Below are 20,649 nucleotides of genomic sequence, written 5' to 3' on the forward strand. Positions count from 1 at the left end.
TCATTTGTTACCTACATAAGTTCATTAGAGTGTTTGAAGTATGAATTTATTGAAGAAACTCCAAAAACAACACTCTAATTTGAAAAGAGACAGGGCCATGGCTTTTGCAACTATAATGGCCCATTCTCTCAAAAACAATAAAATCAGTCTACGAAGCCAACCTTTGTCAACATTCCTGTCATTTGTATCCTAGATAAGTTCAATAGAGTGTTTGAAGTATGAATTTATTGAAGAAACTCCAAAAACAACACTCTAATTTGAAAAGAGACAGGGCCATGGCTTTTGCAACTATAATGCCCCATTCTCTCAAAAACAATAAAATCTGTCTCCAGTGCAAACCTTTGTCAACACTCCTGTCATTTGTTACCAACGTAAGTTCATTAGAGTGTTTGAAGTATGAATATATTGAAGAAATTCCAAAAACAACACTTTAATTTGAAAAGAGACAGGGGTATGGCTCTTGCAACTGTAGTGGCCCAGTCTCTCAAAAACAATAAAATCTGTCTCCAAGCCCACTTTTGTCAACATTCATTTGTATCGTATAGACAAGTTTAATAGAGTGTTCGAAGTAAGAATATATTGAAGAAAATCCAAATAGAATCGCCCATTCTCTCAAAAACAATAAAATCAGTCTCCGAAGTTAACCTTTGTCAACATTCCTCTAATTTTTATCAGAATGGTGATCTTGGACCTGTTTCCAGGGAACTGTGGGTGAACAGGCTAATCTCTAGAATGTGAATGTCAAAGTCTGTATATTGACTCAAGGATGTTTACTGAAGATTGAAGTGAGCAGATATGAGATAATATGACAAATGCCTAGGGTCGTCTCAAATGTGAGAATCTAAAATATGAAATATGTTATTTTATCGCTTTTGATGCCTAAAAGAGCATGGAAATCTCTGATACTTCCATTCAGTGCATCCTGCATGTTTCTAGCATTCATCTAACACTCATTTCTATTCCATAATTCATAAAACAGTCCAAAGTGCAGTATTGGTGTACCTTCCAAAATACACATACGGAAGGCCGCTAAAATAAATTAGTAGAAAAAGAGGGTCAACAATTTCCCATATCTATCTAACCGCTGATTCGTTTGGCACCATTTTGAGGAATCGGAACCTTGAACATGGTCCTAACATCTGTACCAAATATCAACACAGTCTGTTCAGCAGTGTTTGACTTCTTGTCGTTTACGGACAATTTCACTCTCCGACATCCACTCAACCCCATCACAATAACTTGATGACCTACGGTCATTATGTTAAAAATTATCAAATGTTACCGCTTCTCTCCCCCTACCGCGCAGAACAGCACTCTGAGAATCGATGTAGCACAACGTTATAGCAAGGTCTCATGGCATTTGAGGAGGGACCCTGGTTATACCTCAGGTACGTGGAGTTGCCGTGTAGTAGTTTCTCTATCACGGTCCCTCCACAAATGTGGGGACCGTAAGCGTGTCTCTAAGGGACTGGTCAGTTTCTTCAGCCTGGGGGGGGGGGCCGGTGGATTCATGGGGGGGTCACCCTGTTTTTGACTTTGGTGATAGGGGGGGTCACCATGTTTTTGAAATGCCCAATAGGGGGGGTCAGTGTGTTTTTGAATTTTGACACAGGCTCATCATTGCCTAAAATGCTAGTGTCAGCCACAAAATTCATCATTCAGTTGTATTTTTCGGCGCGCCCTTCGGGCGCGTAACTTTAATAATCAGTCATATTTTTCAGCACGCCCAACTTTAACATATCAAGCATACATACATCAGAGATATCTGTATGTTCAATATTTTTCAGCGTGCTCTTCAAGCTCATTACTTTAATATATCATACATCTTTCAGCATGCCCTTCAGGTGCATGACTTTAATATACAAGGCATATATATCAGAGATATCAGGACACCATACTTTCAGAGATATCTTGATGTTTGCTAAGTGAAAGTGTACCATTATGAAATCTGCATTTCATATGAAAAGGATGACAAATTCCTGATACTTTTCTGTTCTCTCTGTGAGAATTCAGTATGAGAAAGCAACATGCACAAATATTTCACAATATATATTTGATACAGTGACTTATTTTAGAGATAGAAAAATGACAAGATATCTTTCCTTCTCATTGATGCAATTATTTTCCTTTGTTTCATAGGTTTTCTGTAGAAAGATGCTTTTTTATGAACAAAATAACAGTTAAAAAAGGCAGTTTTTTGTCATTATTAGCTGTGCTTTTATGGTTTCAATGTTACACAAGAAAAGGTCCTCTCAGACACTGTACACATCAGATTTGGCTAAAAAAGCTCTCTATGGCTCCTCAGTAGATTTAATTGGATGGTTGGCAAGTCTTAACACCCATCAAAGTTTTTGATTCACTGCTTTTTCCTCTTTGATATTAATGATTGACATCCATTTCTGTACAACAGTTCAGGACATCTGGTTAAGTAGAGAAAGTGTGAAATACATTCACAGCTCATTCAAAATACAGCTCATTCAAAATGTACTGTATTTAAACTTTAAGATTGACACTTTGAAATTCCTATCTTACAACTGACATGTCAACAATTTCACTAAAACATAGAATGACTATTTAAAATATAAATATATGTAAAATGTAAAATATAATATATATATATATATATATATATATATATATTTATATATATATATATATATATCTATATATATATATATATATATATATATATATATATATATTATATATATATATATATATATATATATATATATATATATATATATATATAATTTATGTCCATCTTTTGTTTTACCTTTGTCGCGCCCGGGGGGGGGGGTCACCCTGTTTTAGAAATTTGGAATAGGGGGGGTCACCCTGTTTTCAAAATTTGGAATAGGGGGTCAGCCACTTTTTGACGTCGGCAAAAAATAATCCACCGCCCCCCCCCCCCCCCCCCAGGCCGAAGAAACTGACCAGTCCCTAAGCGTACACGGCAACTCCACTTACCTGTGGGTTTTGCTAGCATTACACTTGCGGTCCGGCGTTAAAGATCGTATACAGTTTTTCGATTTCATGACGTGCAGCTGCTTGGGTAACATTTCGTACACTGAAAAATTGTAACATAACGTGATTCGACAGGATTCCTGAAGAATCAATCAAACGCAGGGAGCGTCGCCTACTACATATACGTCCTCTCAAAACGTAAGGCAGCATGGCAATAATCTGCGCATGCGCCCTGTAACGCTTTAGCCCTGGGCATTATCATTGCGACCAATGAAAACGGCCTGTCTCCTTATCTCGGGAACTGCCTCTATCGACCACACGACTGGCCTTGTTGGGCATGCGCCATGCCGACTGGTTGGAAGGCCTATGTGTGTGGTTATTACCTAAAACTTCGGGTGTACAGGTTTGTTGCATGCTATTGTATGGCCAAGGTAAATGACTTTCAACAATCACGTGTATTGTAAGTTTTGAATGGAATGCAACGCTTTATTTGCTATAATATTTTACAACTGTCAGGCCAGTGTCACGATTACAGCTTTCCAATAGATGGACAGCTGAAATTATAACATATAACTACGACTGTTAGGATGATTTGACGATAATTCTTTGAAAGAAAATATATACAATACTGTCATGCATCTGCATATAACAACACTGTCATACAAAGTGCAGATACAGTCTCATATTCATTTTACAAGACAGGGATTTGCAACGTGAACGTGGAATTAATTACATACAATGAAGGCATTACATCTAAAATGCAAAACTTTACGATAAAAAAACAAAAGTTTCTTTAAATCCGGACGGAAGACATTTTACTGATTCTACCTAATGTCAATATTCTCCTCAATGGTTCTGGGTGAAAATTCATAAATGTTGAAGTGGTCTGGCATTGTAAAGCGATGACGTTATATTAATTTGATATGATATTATGAGTAGTATGAGTGTGGTGGCCTACAGATCCATATACTTGCTGACCAACACTTGACTTGTTCTCAACGGAAGTTTTGACTTTCCTTAGTTCGTGTATCGGTGTCATTGTTTGTTGTCGAACGTATCTTCGTATCCGTCGAATTTGCCATTTATCCTGGCAATGAATGAATACATATAGTGTCTGTTGCATTTCAACGCTTCGGCCCTTTTTCAAACAGTCGCATTCTGTAATACTAAGTTGAGGCGAGGTACTTTATTCAATAGAAAGTCCCTAAATTATCTATATTTGCGAAAACCAATTCTTTATATTCCTTCATGATATGGGAAACTGGCCATGATCTTAGAAATCAAAGCTATTATACAACTACATATTGGGATCAAAGAATAACAAGGAGTTACATATAAAAACCAATGGAACGATTAAAGCCAGTCACAGTCGCTAAGTACGTACCTTAAATCTACGACTTTCGAATGATTACTTCATAGTACCCTGCTTTCAGTTATTTGTAAATAGAGGCATACATCTGTGTGTAGTAATGCCTTCGTTTCAATAGCCTCTCCGTTAGCTTCATAGTATTATAGTTTTCTATAATTTTTTAATTTCATCGATAAGTATACTGTGTTTTGCACAAGCCAAGTGACGAAGTACATCATTCACGAAACACCACGCGCCTTTACGAATGCATCGTGACAGTAAATTGTAAGGGCTCATCCAAAACATAGTCACCAGCAGACAGAAGGTAGACCTGAGTATTGAGAGAGGGTGGGAATCAGTGAAAGACAAAATTTGTATTTATACTGGACGAAACCAGAGTAAACAGGTAAACTAAAATAACATTGTCTCGAGTAAATCTTTCAATGCAAGATCGCTGTAACATCTGATCATATAGAATTTGCATCTAATAACGGATAGAGTATGTTCCTGGAGCTCTCTGTGATAATTCCGCAGACTTCAGACTTGCTACCTGTCAGATGCAAATGTTTTCTGTTTTTCAGGTGCAGTTGAGAATTTTTTTGTTTTGTTTTGTTGTTGGAATTGAACGGATTATTATCAGGCTTGTTTGATGTCTGCCGATGTCTGTGCGTGAGAAACCGAGAAGAGGATGGAACGGTCGAGGTGAGGCGTGTGTAACACTATCTCGTTGACACCCTGCACGTCAAAATCTTTCATCTCTGTGTTGAGGAACCTCTCCATCATCTCTGGATCCGAGTCCAGGGTTATCAACATCTCCCAGTCTTTGGGCGTCTTAAGATGTTCCTTTACCATCTTGTAGATCGCTTTCAGTTTCATAGTAGGCCGGACAATCTTCGACGGATCTAGTTCAATGCCCAGCGCCTGTTTCTGCATATTGTCTTCGATGTAGTGGATCATTTGGTTCACTCGGTACGGCCATTCTTCAACCAGCACGGTCCACAGGACGACCTCCCGGGGAAGGAATTTGGGACCACCCTGCACTTTGACCAGGTGAGCGGTCAGGCAGAGGATGTTGAAGATTCTCTTGACGCTTCTCGGGTTCCCGGAGAGATAGTGAAGAACCGATTGATCCTGGAACGCCCTCAGGAGGTCCTCCATGTACTCGTCAACCTCGTAACTATTCAACAGGTAATCCGTGCCGCGTTGGTCCACCTTCACCTCAGTAAACTCATCGTCTTCGACTTTGCTTCCTTTGCAGCAGCAGCAGACCGAAGCCTTGTCGTTTGCCGGTTGCTTCTTTGGCACAATTTTTTTCCAGTCCCGCCTAATATCAATATGGCCGTCTTCAGCTATCTTACGCGTACATGCTTCTTTCTTGAGCCTCCCAAGAAACTTCTGTTTCGACCTTGTCGTCATCAGTGGAATGCAGAAATTGACTTGTATGAATTTCTTAAGGTACTCATGCCCCGTCACGTAGGCGTTCTTCGAGACAACGCCGAGACTTTCTTCTATGGCTTCGCATATGACTCTACAGTCGACCGCGAGTATGCATATGAAGGGACAGTATTCATCAGATAACAATATGTTGATCGCCTCTATGACTTTCACCGCCTTCTTTCTCTCACACCTGTCAAGGTCATCGACCGTGATCACAACTCGAACAGGTTTCTTTTTGTAGCAGGCTATCCAATTTAACAGACTAGCCGCTATCGACACCTCGCGTTTGATTTTATTCATGAAACCCAGCTTCGAGCTGAAGTCCGGCTTGTTCACCATGCCCTCGACCTTATCCTTCTGGGACGTCATGAAAGTCATGGCGCCGTTGCCGACATTCTTGATGTTCACAACTATCACCCCGCTCAGGATGGTCGCTATAGCGCCCTCTACAGCCACCACCGCCTGCGAGAATCCACCCTCCGACTCGGAGTCTCCTCCCGTGGAATTTGTTGAATTTCCTCCCCCTTCATCGGGTCCGACTCGAAGCTCACCGGTGGCAACTAGAATAGCAAGAACTGTGCCAACGAGAAAAAGTGTTAGGAATAAGAAGACCCAGACGAGATTAGGAATTCCGTAAGTTTTCCGAAGTTTCAAGTCATCGCTGGAACTGTCATCGTCCCCAAGCATCGATTTCAGGGCCGTCTTCTGCACTTTACGACCCACTATCCGATAAAAGCGGGTCTTCCAGTAACCAGCGTACCACTCCACCTTCCACACGAGCGTCGTCACGATGCCCGCCCACAGGTTGTCCGATCCGGCGTACTGCCAGGCGTTGAAGTTGACGAAGATCAGGTCCACGTCCTTGGTTTCGAAGTGTGACGGCATCGGTGGCGGAAGGTAGAAGATGATCAGCATGAGGAGTTTGAATTCGTTCCACAGGCCGACCTTTGTGGCTCGGTAGCCCCTCGACATCCCTCGCATTATCCCTGTGAACCAGATAAAAACAAAGTAATCACCATTTTCTGACACTAGTGAAAGAGATCAACAGCCGTACCACCTGTACTCCGAATCACACGTAAGCTGGTAAGGGTTAGGTTGATCTAGACTAAAAGATCCGTCGCTTGAGGGCGCTCCCTACACTTCCCCTCTCACCTTGAACTCTCAATCACATGAGCGACGTGATTTGAAGCAGAATAAAACAGAAGTAGTCTAATGCTATGATTGTAGTCATTCGGCACATAACCCTTTATGTATGACATTTTCAGAGTTTCTGTGTCCATTAATATATGAGTTGTTTAATATCAACATTCTACCAACTTTGAATCTTAATTGAGTGTTTTCATTGTCCTACTTGTCCTTCTTCCATTCCATCTTCCCCCAGGCCCATAAGTTTTTTTTTCTGGAGGGTCAGAGATCAGATCACAACATAAAAAATCGCCGTAACAGAGCTGAGTTGATCGTGACGGCGACGATACGAGTGAGAACTGAGCGAATTTTTGATCCTCATTGGATTGAATTACAATTTATTACTCAAGTAGACTCAATTTACACTGACTTTAGCCAGGCTTTAGTCAGTGTCTGTCACACACTACTTCGGCCACGGGAAACAGTCTGTTTTTTTTGGGTGACTCACAGTCCCTCGGGGTAGGGACGTATGCTGCTACCCTAATGGTCAGTCAATATGTTTATATTTGCACACGCCACGTGACTAAGTTTCAGCGAATCACGATAATCGAATGATACGTGATATGCAATAATGTAAACTCTCCGTCTAACACTACCATACTGACCTGTTAGTGTCTTGAGCAGGAACGTCTTGCCCGACCCCCATGGTGCGAAAAGACCAACGGTCAACGGGGTTGGTAGTTTTGGACTGAACAAAGCGTTCGCAAGTCCCCATGCGTACTGCTCATGGCCAATGGCGTCTTCGCCAATGTCACGGTCGTTGCGAAGGTCATACCCGATGCAGTATTTTTCGTTAACTGTGGAAAGAAGTAAAGAATGAGAGTAGCAGTTGTCCCTAGAAAAGAAAATAAAGTCAAATTCACTGAAATCAGAACCCCAAGACGAATCTATGTTAGCATATCTCTACTTCCGGACAAAATCTCATTCAAATTCTTATTAATCTGCAAATGTAAATAATAATTTTCCTTCGTGAAATCGAGAACAAGGACACGTAAGAATCAAGTAACTGTCTCTAATCGTCTTGAAAATTGTTATAACTTTGACCTGATGAAATTAAGGTATAGTCATTAGTATGTGCCTATAACGCAGAAAATGAGTTCCCAGTATTGTTTACTGAAGGCAACTAGTGAATATCCAGGTTTTAATCATACTCATTTTATTACATGTTTAGCGAAAAGCAAGCCATCAACATTGACCTTCTCTTCGACAAGAAGACTACAGGTTTGCAGATATTTATGTGCTCACATGGTAGGTTGTCTTTGGGTTCGGCAAACTTGTAGTTTTCGACCAGACGCTGCAGTTTCTTGCTGGCGTACTCCATGGGTTTGTCATTTTGCTTATTTCTGACGTTTTTCAGATCCGGGTATTTCTTCAGAAGGTGAATGCTGGTGTCGTCAGAGCGACACCTGCAAGCCACATGCAAAGCAGTATCCTGCGTGAGAATGTCAAAATGTAAGCAGAGCTTTACCGGTTCTCAAGCGCTCTATACTGCATGTATAGCGATGACAGTCTATCGCCAAATCCCGACTAAAGTGTTTGATGGTCTAACTAGCAGAATTTGGAACTGTGACTAAACTTGCCATAAGAACGGACGTTTGGCGAAAAGAAAAAGCAATTTCTTTAAAAAATGAAATATTTGTGTCAAAAAGAGTTTAAGCATGACCCATACACTGCAAACAGTGTTAACAATCCTGAAAAATCCTGAAATCTATCTCCAACAAAATAAATAGCTGATTCTTGCAAGTATGTTAACATTATTGATGCTGAAACGTTCATCGTACATTCCTGTCCAACATTAACACAGCAAAGACCAAAATTCGATCAATTGGAGAAAGAAAAATTTTAGGAAAACTTACACCTTCAGAATTGCGTGCTTTCAGGACTTGTTCGGCGTTACCAGATTTAAGAAGTTCCTCGAATGCATCGATGTCATTTATAGCTGCCGCAGCCGAGAAATCGTTTGCCTTGTAGAAGTAAAATAAATTAATATAATTTATTCATTTATTATTTATCTTGATCCGTATACGCTAATTGAGCCGAAATAAACATCGACTTGCTCTATGTGAAGCATTTATCAGCCATATCAAATCTCTGGTTTGGTGTAGTTTTGTATGCGCATAAAAAGGCTACGATGAACTGCAAACATTCAATTCAAAAGATTCACCTTGTCGAGTTTTTATCTCAATAAGGAACCTGTAAAACTTGGGTTAATGACAAGTTGAATATCAGTCCCATCTATGGAGCTCTATTGGTCAAAATCTCTGTAAAGCGGTCCCCAAAGAGGTGCACAACTAAGTACATGAGTGTCGTAACCTTGAAGAATCGACTTTTCGCGGCGGCGCACAAATTGACCTGGTTTACAGTGAGTGTACACATGTCAACGACTTACCTTATCGACCAAGCTCAAACTGCATCTGAGTTTGACGCTTAATTTGAAAAGATGACACGCATCTGTGCCATTAGTGAGGATCTTGGGAAGGCCATTGTTGGGGTCATGGTTTGGAAAGACAGCAGTCAGAACCAGGTAGGACGATCCGCGTACATCAGCCAAATTTTTGGAAGCTAAGGGCCAATGGAAGTCGATATGATACCGTATTACAATAATTCAGTGAAATTGTATATATAAGCACAGTGCAGACAATGGAGCGAGGCCAAGCAGAAAGATGTTTATTTTTTCTCCTGTGAGTGAACGGGTTATTAATATTAAGAACAAGAATTTGCTGTTCCCCTTGTTGATATCTTTAATATTCCTTTCAAGAAGGTCAAGTTCCATCAAAACTTAAGGAGGCCATTGTAATTCCTCTAGCTAAAAACAACCACCCTGCTTCCCTTGATGATTTTCGGCCGATTTCTCTTACCAACAGTGTGGCCAAGGTAATGGAGAGTTTGATTGAAAAATGGATCAAACAGGAAGTAAAGGATAAGATAAAAAAAACGCAATTTGCAGGTGCTAAGAAATCGTCCTCAACAACTGCCTGATAGATATGATACAGACTTGGCTCGAGCAACTGGAAAGTCAAAGAAATATGGTTAGAATTTGTTACCTTGATTTCAGTAAAGCCTTTGATAAGATTGACCACAACATACTTCTTCACAAATTATCAAAATTCGGTATAAATAGTAACATAATTAAATGGACAGCACATTTCTTGTATAATAGATCTCAAAGGGTGAAGATTGGTGATAGCTTTTCTTCCTGGCAAACAATACGTGCAGGTGTTCCACAGGGAACAAAATTGGGCCCAATTCTATTTATGCTCATGATTAATGACATTCCTGATTGTATTGGGGGATCAAACTTTATATTCATGGATGACACCACGGTGTCAGAATGTGTTCATTCCAGTACTCCTATACTAATTCGCAGATGCAGACAACATTATCACACATTGACCAGTGGGCTTCAGTAAATAATATGAAACTAAATCCAAAAAAATGTAAAGAAATGAGGCTATTTTTTGGTAAGGTACCTCCTCCTTTCCCGCCATTGTTACTAGGCAACAGTGTCTTAGAAATCAAAGAGAATTTTAAATCTCTTGGGTTAATCATAAATAACAAACTAAAATGGGATAACCATGTTGATGATATGGTCAAAAAATCCTCACAAAGGTTGCACATTCTCCGTGTTTTGTGCAGATTGGGGGCTACAGCTCATGAGCTTAAACAAATTTATATCTCATTGGTTAGATCAACCTTAGAATATGCCTGTACTGTTTGGCAAGGTGGTCTCACTGAAAAGAATAGATCAACGATTGAAAGAATCCAGAAGAGAGCACTACGAATTATTTATCCATTTTTGTCTTACAGTGAATCACTTTCTCTATTACAGCTAGACACACTCGAAACTAGACGTCAGAAAATTTGTAAAAAGTTTGCTGAGGAAATCATAAAACCAGACCATAAACTAAATTATCATATTCCCCCTAAATCAGGTCATGGATATTCGACAAGGAATAAAAGCTTGGTTAACTTTAAAATCCGCACAAAACGTAAAGAATCAAGCCCAGTAGTCTACTGCATTAAACTACTCCAGAGTTCATGATTCTCTGTCCTGTGTTGAGCTGTTGTGAATGTTGTTTTGTCAAATTTCTGTTGTGTCTATTTTGATGTCTTGTCGTCGTTGTTGTTTTTTAATTTTTCAAATTCTTTTAGGGGTTTTTGGTGCTCGTTTTTGAAATTACCAGTTGATGTCTTGCTTCCTTGGGAGGTCTTTTTCTTGTAGTTTTTTTTAGTGATGTACTGTAAATTTTTTATTGACTGTGTTGTAAACTCATTTTATTTGACCATTTTGGGTCACAATTTGAGTATTAATAAACCATAATAATAATAATAATAATAATTTCGAGGTTTACCGGTAAAATGTATTATGCTATTTTTATCGAAAATTGTTTAGTTTTAATTTTGAAAACTTATCCATTTAAATACAATATTTAAATACGATGCTTAATAACGAATATCAACCTTCTTTCTTGTTTTCGGTTAAAACGTTGCTTGATCAGAGGTAGGATTCTTGAAGAGCCAACACAGCCGGATATGAAAATGTTTGAGTAAAATTGACATACTACTGACCTTTGACCATGGACAAGATCGGAAACCCGTTAGATTCCTCCTTCGTGAATAACCGCCATTTGATGCTGTCGTCTTCCATGCATTTAAGTTTGCCGCTCTGAATTTGGTAAGAGCCGAAGTCAAATTTCCACGATATGATTGGCGGCTCGTCGCCATTTCCATTTTGAGAATTGTCAGTCTAACAGTGAGATAAACATGGCATGTTGAGAATGAGTTTTACAACTAAAGGCAGTGTTATTGAAGATTGTATCACGAAGGCATATGTCGACAAATACGGACTATATTTTGAAGTTTGATGACTGTGCGCAATTACAGTTTTCTAGCAAGTAAGCAACCATCCAGTCCGTTGTAACGAGAACAGCAGTTACGTTGATGTAGCACTTAAAATTTTGAACAAAGAATAAATGTTAGAAAGACAAACGATTTTTCCTTTTGTAGGCACAATTTTTTGCGCCTAATCTCCTATACAATAACTGCAACTACTTCTCCGTAAAACATGCTGGTATATCTATTTTTTAGCAACCATTTAGGCTTCTGTTGTTGATAAATGACAGCGTGTCTGAATCCAACTTCATTTGTCAACGACTACAATACATCTCACTCAATCTGTTGCAAAAAACTGAATACTGGCTGTATACACTATACGCAGATCAACTGCATGGAGACGATAAACGAATTTTATTATATACGATGCAGCATAGAGGGCGCCTTACCTGATCGGCGTATTTGTTGACAATCCCTCGGTGATAGAAGGCACCGGATTCCCAGCCATCGAGCGTTGTTATGTCCTTGGTCTTTTCACCTCTTTCGTATCGCCCACGCTTTATTGAGTACTGCAGGTGAAACTCGTTCTTTTCTCGCTCGGTTCGGTTCAGTATGAAAACGCCCCCTTTCTTCCTAAAGAATCGCTGCATTGAAGATGTATACGACGCTTAGTTATGGCCCTTAAGAATACAGCCGTGGTGACTAAATAATGTATGAATAGGTATTGTCATAGAGATGACCCCTAGCTTTGTCAAGACACCCTAGAATAACTTTCTAGGCCACACCCTGCAATTCAGTGAGTTCGATGGTGTGTTTCTACTATTTTTAGTTTGGTGGGACTCCTAAAATCTCCCTTTTTACAGTTTACAGGACACTGGCTTGTAAATTTTATGAATTTGACATATTTCGGAACCTATGTATGTACTTGTGAATATATGATCGTTTTCTTTAAAAAAACTTTTCGTTTCCTTTTGTCCTTTTGAAGTTCACGGTCAATTCACGACACAATCGTTTGTGTCATAACACAAAACGACCCTCCAATGTCATCAATTCGCTGCATGTGCCGGGAACGAACCGAATAAATAGCAAATAAATGCATTCAATGAACGAAAATAGTTATTTGCATATTGATTGCAGTGCCATAGAATACAATGACCACACTCACCCCAACTTCTTCGTGTTTGAAAATTTCATTGTTCATTGTGATGTCTTCGTGTTTGAAAATTCCATCGGTCATGGTGACCCCGAATTTCCTTCCTCTTCAAGTATTTTCATTCTTTTTCACATATACAAAATAAAAGGCAAAATGTAGTGTTACAAACACGGCAAGAATACTCCGAGATTTCTTGAAAGATATTTTGTAATCAGTAATTCCCATTATTCTTGTCATTAAAGCGTTGACCTTATTAAAACCTTTGGTTGCAACGCCCATGTCTGTACGTCAAATAAGTATCGGTAGTCACACAGAGTAAGATAGACAGTCTATCTTACTCTGTGGTAGTCATGATGGTAATAGGCATTGCTACCTAAGAAAGGAATCAAGCCATATTCATAGCTGCCTAAAGTGATATGTTCTTTTATCAGGTTTATCATTTATTTATTTAGTATGGATAGATAAGTCAACACATAAATGGACAGACAGATAGATAGATAGATACTAGATAGATAGATAGATAGATAGATAGATAGATAGATAGATATAGATAGATAGATAGATAGATAGATAGATAGATAGATAGATACTAGATAGATAGATAGATAGATAGATAGATAGATAGATAGATAGATAGATAGATAGATAGATAGATAGATAGATAGATAGATAGATAGATAGATAGATAGATAGATAGATAGATAGATACTAGATAGATAGATACTAGATAGATAGATAGAATAATTACATAGAAGAAAAAACCTAGAAGAATCGGCGAGAGTTGAGAAAGAAAACAGAAAACGAGCCGGGTAAAGTTGAAAATCAGGAAATAGCAATTATCTATTCAGCCTGAACAACGACATGTAAGATAAGGGGGATCGAAGAATAAGTCAAATAAATATTTATGAGATCGCATGACGTACAAACAAACACTGTATTAAATCATTGAATATCAACTATGAAAACATTGAACGTAGCCTGGCTAACATACAGGTAATTGATAATACCGATTTCGTATGAAGTAGCGTCTAATCTAAAATATCGAGTTTTGCACATCTACTACGACTTGGAATTTCGTACCAAATGTTTTCATTTGAGAAAGACATAACACTGAATTGACCTCACGTCGTCCTAACATGATATGGACGAAGGTACTATTGAGGTACGCTCCGGTATTGTATTCGTGACTTTTCAAGCAGAAATAATCTATCAGTAGGGTGACTTTTGGAAGGGGGTTAGACTATAAATGGAAGAGCCTAGTAAAATTTTATGACGTCTGAGAACGTCTAGAATGTTAAGCTTGTTGAGTTGATTAGCCGCGGGAATTTAGTCAAAAGTGCGCTGCGAAAATATTATTTCAGTACGAAGGGTTGGTAATGCCAATAACTGATATGAAGGAGTATGAATGCATCCTAAAAAAAACTAAGTGAGTGTGTAATGATAAGATATGTCTACGTTCAGCTGCCTTGAATGTTTTTTCGATGTGGTCAGACCAAGAAAACGGTTTGTTGAGCGAACTTCTAACAAATTGGGCTACGTCAACAGGATGAACAAAGAACCACAAACGTTCAATATCTTCTGACATCCCCAATATAACACAGTTGGTCTTATCTCCACTTGTATAGTGGTTAATTTGTTTGCATAACGTCATAACTGAACCTCGCTGATATGACATGAAATTGTAGTCCTCAGCGGCTGAATGACAATGAAAGAGGTTAGAATCGCCAAGAAATAAACGGAAGCCCAAAGTTGGTGAAGACGTACTTTAGAAGATCAGGAGATTAGGGGATGTAGATTATAGGAGTTGGTTATCGGAGTAAAGTAGGCCCCAAGACCGGCAACTTGCGCACACAATGACGAAAAAGGGAATTTTCTTAGAATTACCATTTCCATTTAAATAAGAGAGTTCGGTAAGGTACTTGTTAGCCCATAAGAACCCCTTTACTCACAATGTTAAGTTTTGACAGCTAAAATTAAATGATTTATGGCATCAAAAGATTTACTGAAGTCTAGTGTCTTGTTTCTTTATGAATCCATACTGATGGTTTTTTTAGAATGTTAAACTTGTCAATATACAATGCAACTTGCTCATTTTATATAATTTTTTTTTATCGGTGACTGTTCGAAAATAAAGGAAGGATAGTCACAGATTTGAAAATTCAAACAAAATGTTTTTCCTTGAAAAAGGGTGTAATGTCTGCAATTCTAAATGTTTCAAAAACCCACCAGACGAGAAAAAAGGCTTGCTATGCGGGTCAAAGGTCGAGAAATGACACCGGCTGCATCAATGTGACCATGGAGGTAGAAAGTCCTATCAACAAGCATTTTTATCGTCTTAATTTTCTGAGATTTTATGAACTTCGGTATTTGTCACAAAGTCAAGAAAAAAGGTTTATCAGGGTAACTTCTAAAATCCTTTGAATTTTACACAATACTTTGTGTAAAAAATACGAGCAAAGAAATCAAACTGAACTCCGCGAACATTTCTGGGTATTAACATGCCAAAATACAGAGACAATACTGGACAACTTTGTAGCAAGCAAAAGAAAAGAAGCACGCATGGCGACCTTCCAGCTTAGACAAGGCGTTTGGAACTCAAATTTATCCATAATATTTGAAATCTCCATTATGATCAAGATCAGATAACATTACTTTTTAGCACTATTTATTGCATCTTAAAATTCGTACACATTAATTTGTGACGCCATTTTGACGGTTTGCAGACGACTAGATGTCACAGAAATTTTAAATTCTATTGATACCACGTGCCTGTTCTTGGTATCAATAGAATTTTAAGCTTTCACTCTTGCTCCAACATGTCTAAACCTTGTAGGGGGCAGTAGTTCGAATGGATTATTTCCCAAAACCAATCACAGTCAGTGAGTTGTACAGCCGTCGATGGGGCATGGGTTGTTGACATGTGACATCAGTGACATGCGTTAATCAGTCTTTGAAAGAAACGTCGATCCGCACAGTGATTTTATCACATATAATCCTCATTTGGTTGCAACACGCTGCCAGCCAAACAGAAGGCGCGCGAACAATAGCAGCTACCCACATGGTATTCGAATGAAGTGGCACTCTGTCCCTAGCGACCGTCCGAACATAATAGCTAAGGTAGCAACCCACGGTGAAAATAACATGACCCCTGACCCCGGTATGATCTGTAAATGTAAGTGTCAAAACTGAAAGTTTAAATGACAACATTCACATGCGTCGAGATTGCCATATCTCGTGAGTTACAAGTGCGTAGCGCCGCTACAGCCCAGGGCAACAGAAGATTGATCTAACTGTTACTCAAGTAGAACGTGTGATGACTTAGACCTTAAGCCGATAAATGGATTGTGCGCTAGAAGCAAGGGACTTTCCCTGGAACAAGAAGCTTATTTTGAAAAGAAGAACATTATTGTAGTTTCTTGATATTGAAATAAAGCTTTCAACCTAAGCTTGTATATGGGTATAGTCTATTTTACACTTTGCGACTTAGAGCTTGGAAGAAACTCTGAGCGCCTAACCACAATTATTGAAATGCAATAAATGTGTTTTAAATTCCTCGCGAAGCGCGATCAGTCCTCATAATCAGGGCGGGCTAATACAAATTTCTACCTAGCCGTATATGTGAGTTACATATTTTGAGAAGTTCATGTACATCACTGATAATTTTTCCCCATTATGCCATCGAAATATGTATGTATGCTGCTTTATATTTCTTTATTGACTTTTTTTTTATGCAGCGTTGCAATCTCTATGTTGAATCTGCATTCAAATTGTGATGTGTCCACCTTAGAGAGAGTTTGGGACAAGAACTCCTAAAACATCAAAGTGTATTCCAGCGATTGGTTGATGTACACGGTTTTTTAAAAAGTAGTCAGGTTTTACTTTTATTGGAAGTACATTTTATTTCATCGATTAATTTGATAGTTTATGCTTTTTCCTTGAGGTGATAGGGGTCGAATATTTGCATACTTCCATCCTCCATCCAAGTGACAAGTGAAAGAGGAGGGTAGCCCTGCCTTTTTAAATGGCGAATTAGAATGATCCCTTCTTATTTGACAAGATCGCCCCTTATTGCGTTTAGACACTCCCGAAGCGAATAAAATCCATAGACTTAGTTACAAATCATGTTGTCTTCATTTTAAAAGAGAAAATGAATATCAAGGTCATGTTACAAGTGAGTCCAGTGATTTCTGTTCAAACTTCGTCCCCTCCCTGGAGCAACATTTCGAACAAGCCTATAATTTTACGGTCTATGTACGTGTGAAGGCTGGAGCCCATGTTTGAAAATGAAAAAAAATGCCAAATTTAAAATGATTGAATGAACATTAAGGAGCCTATTCAACCAAGCACTGACTTGATAGCTATAGAAGCGATATGAAATTACTAAAAGAGCCTTTACTAAATTTAAACTTTTGTATTCCGGCAAATAGTAATGTGCTAAGGCTATATACAATACGTATGCAACATTTGCGTTTGTTTGTTTGTTTTGGTCTTTTGGTCTTTGAAAGTAGTTAGCAACTGTGTGCAAGACGGTAGGACAAGAGTATGATAAGCTATTAATGGCGAGGGAGGTCAGGTATGCAGTGCCTTTACTATTCTGTACACAAGATCTCCCTGGAGCGTGGGAGTTTTCACATTGCATCGATATTCTGAGAATATTTGTTACGGTATGCCTTGGTTAACTCGATCCAAGTTACATGAACTTCGCCATTTGCTCTGACATTTGATTCAAAAGTTTTTGCAGGTATTAAGAACCGTCTTCGGTGATTAAGACCGTCATACGACCTTGCTTGAGTGCATGTGACGTGACCTTGGCAAGCAGATTTGTTGAACTTCGTTAGCTCACAAATGAAGACAATATGATACACGGCGTCAGGTGGAAGGGGCTTTGGAATGGCAAAGCTGCCAATTTTCCTAGTTCTTAAACAATGATCCATTTTACAATGACAAGGTGTGCTAGCTAGAAATTGCATGCTGATTAATTAAACACGGTTTTGGCATTTAGCGTTCGCTGAAATGTGTAAAACAGAACACTAATGAAAAACATTGAACTATCGGGTCATGCAGAAATCGGCCATACATGAAAAAACATGACAGACTGTAATAATCTCAATGAGAAATATTTGGAAGACTGATAAAATGGAAAGGCCGTAGCTTTAGTAGATTCACCCATAACGCGCGTACTCAGTTGTCAAAATGAACGACGTGATCCGATTTACACATAAACAGCAGCGCTTTGCAAACGTGCACTTCACTGCGGTGAAACTGGTACAATTTTCGGGTGAAAGGCAGTCTGCGTTTTTTGACAGGATAGATTTGACTTATATAAGGTCGTTTTTATGACAAAAAGTTGTAGCTGGCAAAATGCGCATACTAAAACGTTCTCAGCGGCAGAAAACCTGCCATCCTTAGCTGCTGACGTTATGTAGGTCACATGTCAGCATTAACAAAACCCCTAAATCGTCGGCGATAGAAAGTGCGTCAAAATACATATTAGTAACAACGTTACCATGGTCATTTACAATTCCTCGAATGGTTGACTTAATATTCTGTTGGGTATTATCCCATAGGCATCGTTGAAAACTAGTTAGACGTATTGAAAATGCATCAGTCCAACGTAAGCAAGAATAGTTACAAACACACTCACCGATGTTTAATATGTCTTCTGCGAATCTGCTCACGCCGATTAAAAAATCTAAATGGACAGCATGTTGTTCGATGGTAAGAAACAGCCCTTTTCTCGTGAAGCCCGTTCAGGTACTTTATAAATAAAAAAAAACACTTTGCGGCGAAATGCGATGTTAAATTAGGATCCAGTGGCAAAGCCGTAATGGCGGCGGAATTAGGCTACGTCACTTATATAGGCTCGCACTCGCTTTCATCACAACGCGATGCCTCTTCGATACAGAGTCTGCATGGCAACCGCAAACAGCAATTGCCGCTTTCATATTATAATGAGAACCTAACTGGGCGTTCTGAGGTCAAGGAAAGATGGAAGACTTTCGACTAGATCACGTGATTATGTCTTGTCACACCCCCTCAAGGTAAACCGGGTTCGTTCATCTGAGGACAGTGTGATTATCTAACCTTGAACTTGTGTGAACGCTGATACGAACAAAATCATCAAAGAATGTACTGATGTATATATTTTCACGTTACCCTAATTCATCAATGCGCGTGTATGACCTGACTGGTTTCATATAAGAGACGCGATCTAGATTTATTTGCTTTCACCTACCCTTTATATTATCGAGTATAGGTGATCAAATGCCTTTTGAATTTATGTGTAAAGGTACTTTGCAGCTGAAGAGGGTGTTGTGTTCCCCGGAGCGGGGAATCGTACTCCAGTGAAGCGTGTCTTCACATCTCTCTCTCTCTCTCTCTCTCTCTCTCTCTCTCTCTCTCTCTCTCTCTCTTGTTATGTTACGATATTGGCCTCACTTGTTTCCTTTGTCAACATGCAACTACCACATGACTTTCGAGAGTACGTATGTCGCTGTCATTACTACAGACCAGAAATCCAACATGGGCGTGTTTCGCCTGTAAGTGGCAGTTTGGCGTTCCGATCAACTCCGCCGTCGCTCTGACAGTACTTGGGTCAATGGAATCATACAAACGGTTCGCCAGGTACACGGCCATTTGTTATGCGGCGACTGATTCGACTGAAATGTAATGATGGCGTTTAACAATAATTACTCCCAAGAGTACAAAACTGTGTTGAAAAATGAATTACATAAATTATGATGTAGAAATGTATTAATCTTATTGGGCATTGCTATAGTGTAGAGGCCGTTCAACCGTTTTAAATATTTATGTATCCTGGCCCCTCGACGAGTCAACTCTCACATTAAGTATAAAAGTCATTTGTCGCTAGTCTGTTACTAAGCCGTTCAGTGACATGCAGGCAAACTTTACCGCGTTGACATGATCGCAGCTAAGCCTCAAAACCATATGGCAAACCAAAATCAACCACAAAGTATTCTGACAAGTAAGAGAAATATATTATTGCAGCTCCCATGAATAAAACGTGAAATTAGTATCGTCTGGTGATCGACCACTGAGTAGAAAATACGAACAAGATACACGGCGCATACACGAATCAATTTTGATTGAGCTGGACGTAAACACCTGTCTAAAAGATAATATCACTTGACAATACTTGTGGTATGCAACACGAAAATGTTCATTGACCCCTATCGACCCCGAGCCCTTGGGTGTGACGAGGATACTTTGTCACTCGATTTCTAAATGTAGACGTATTTTTTGTAACGTCGCTCGGTACATCGCTCGGCCCCGCGGCAAATATCGAAATTATTCTTCTTAGCTTATCTTAATTCAGTTGTCAGATTAAAAACTCCTGCTTCTTCCTTCTCAACTAGCCTTTGTCGTACGCCGCGACTATGATTACCTATGGCTTCCAAAGCAACTGTGCGATCGTGTTTGACCGTTGTTTCGGGGCAACTGTGATAAAAAAATGATTGAAAATTATTGAAGAAAAAATGCACAACGAAACATTTAGCGGACATCTCGATAAAAAGAATGCTTCAGGATAAACGTTGTTTGGAACAAACTCGGGACTTTGGACTTCAAAACATCTCTGGGTGATTTACAAATACTATGCAATGGTGTATATATGGTAGGTTTGCTGGGCGACATATTAGAGGATTGAAATAAGGTGAAGTCTAAAAACGTCTTGACTAACTCTTGCAAAATAAACTACAGGGGCTCA

The 20,649-nt window shown here is 39.1% G+C and overlaps 1 protein-coding gene across 1 annotated transcript; it reads right to left on the reverse strand.

The window, feature by feature from the left end:
- Positions 1-3,670: 3,670 nt before the first annotated feature.
- Positions 3,671-19,004, reverse strand: LOC139151727 (NTPase KAP family P-loop domain-containing protein 1-like). Its single transcript, XM_070724704.1, has 9 exons — positions 18,568-19,004; positions 12,936-13,046; positions 12,220-12,414; positions 11,507-11,684; positions 9,327-9,499; positions 8,794-8,901; positions 8,183-8,369; positions 7,543-7,734; positions 3,671-6,738 (listed from the first exon to the last, which is right to left on the reverse strand). Exons 2-9 carry the CDS (start codon positions 13,005-13,007, stop codon positions 4,952-4,954), a joined length of 2,892 nt encoding a protein of 963 aa, XP_070580805.1. The 5' UTR covers positions 13,008-13,046; positions 18,568-19,004; the 3' UTR covers positions 3,671-4,951.
- Between the last annotated feature and the right edge of the window lie 1,645 nt (positions 19,005-20,649).

The sequence above is a fragment of the Ptychodera flava genome, chromosome 15 (genome assembly GCF_041260155.1).
Source record: "Ptychodera flava strain L36383 chromosome 15, AS_Pfla_20210202, whole genome shotgun sequence".
NCBI lineage: Eukaryota > Metazoa > Hemichordata > Enteropneusta > Ptychoderidae > Ptychodera > Ptychodera flava.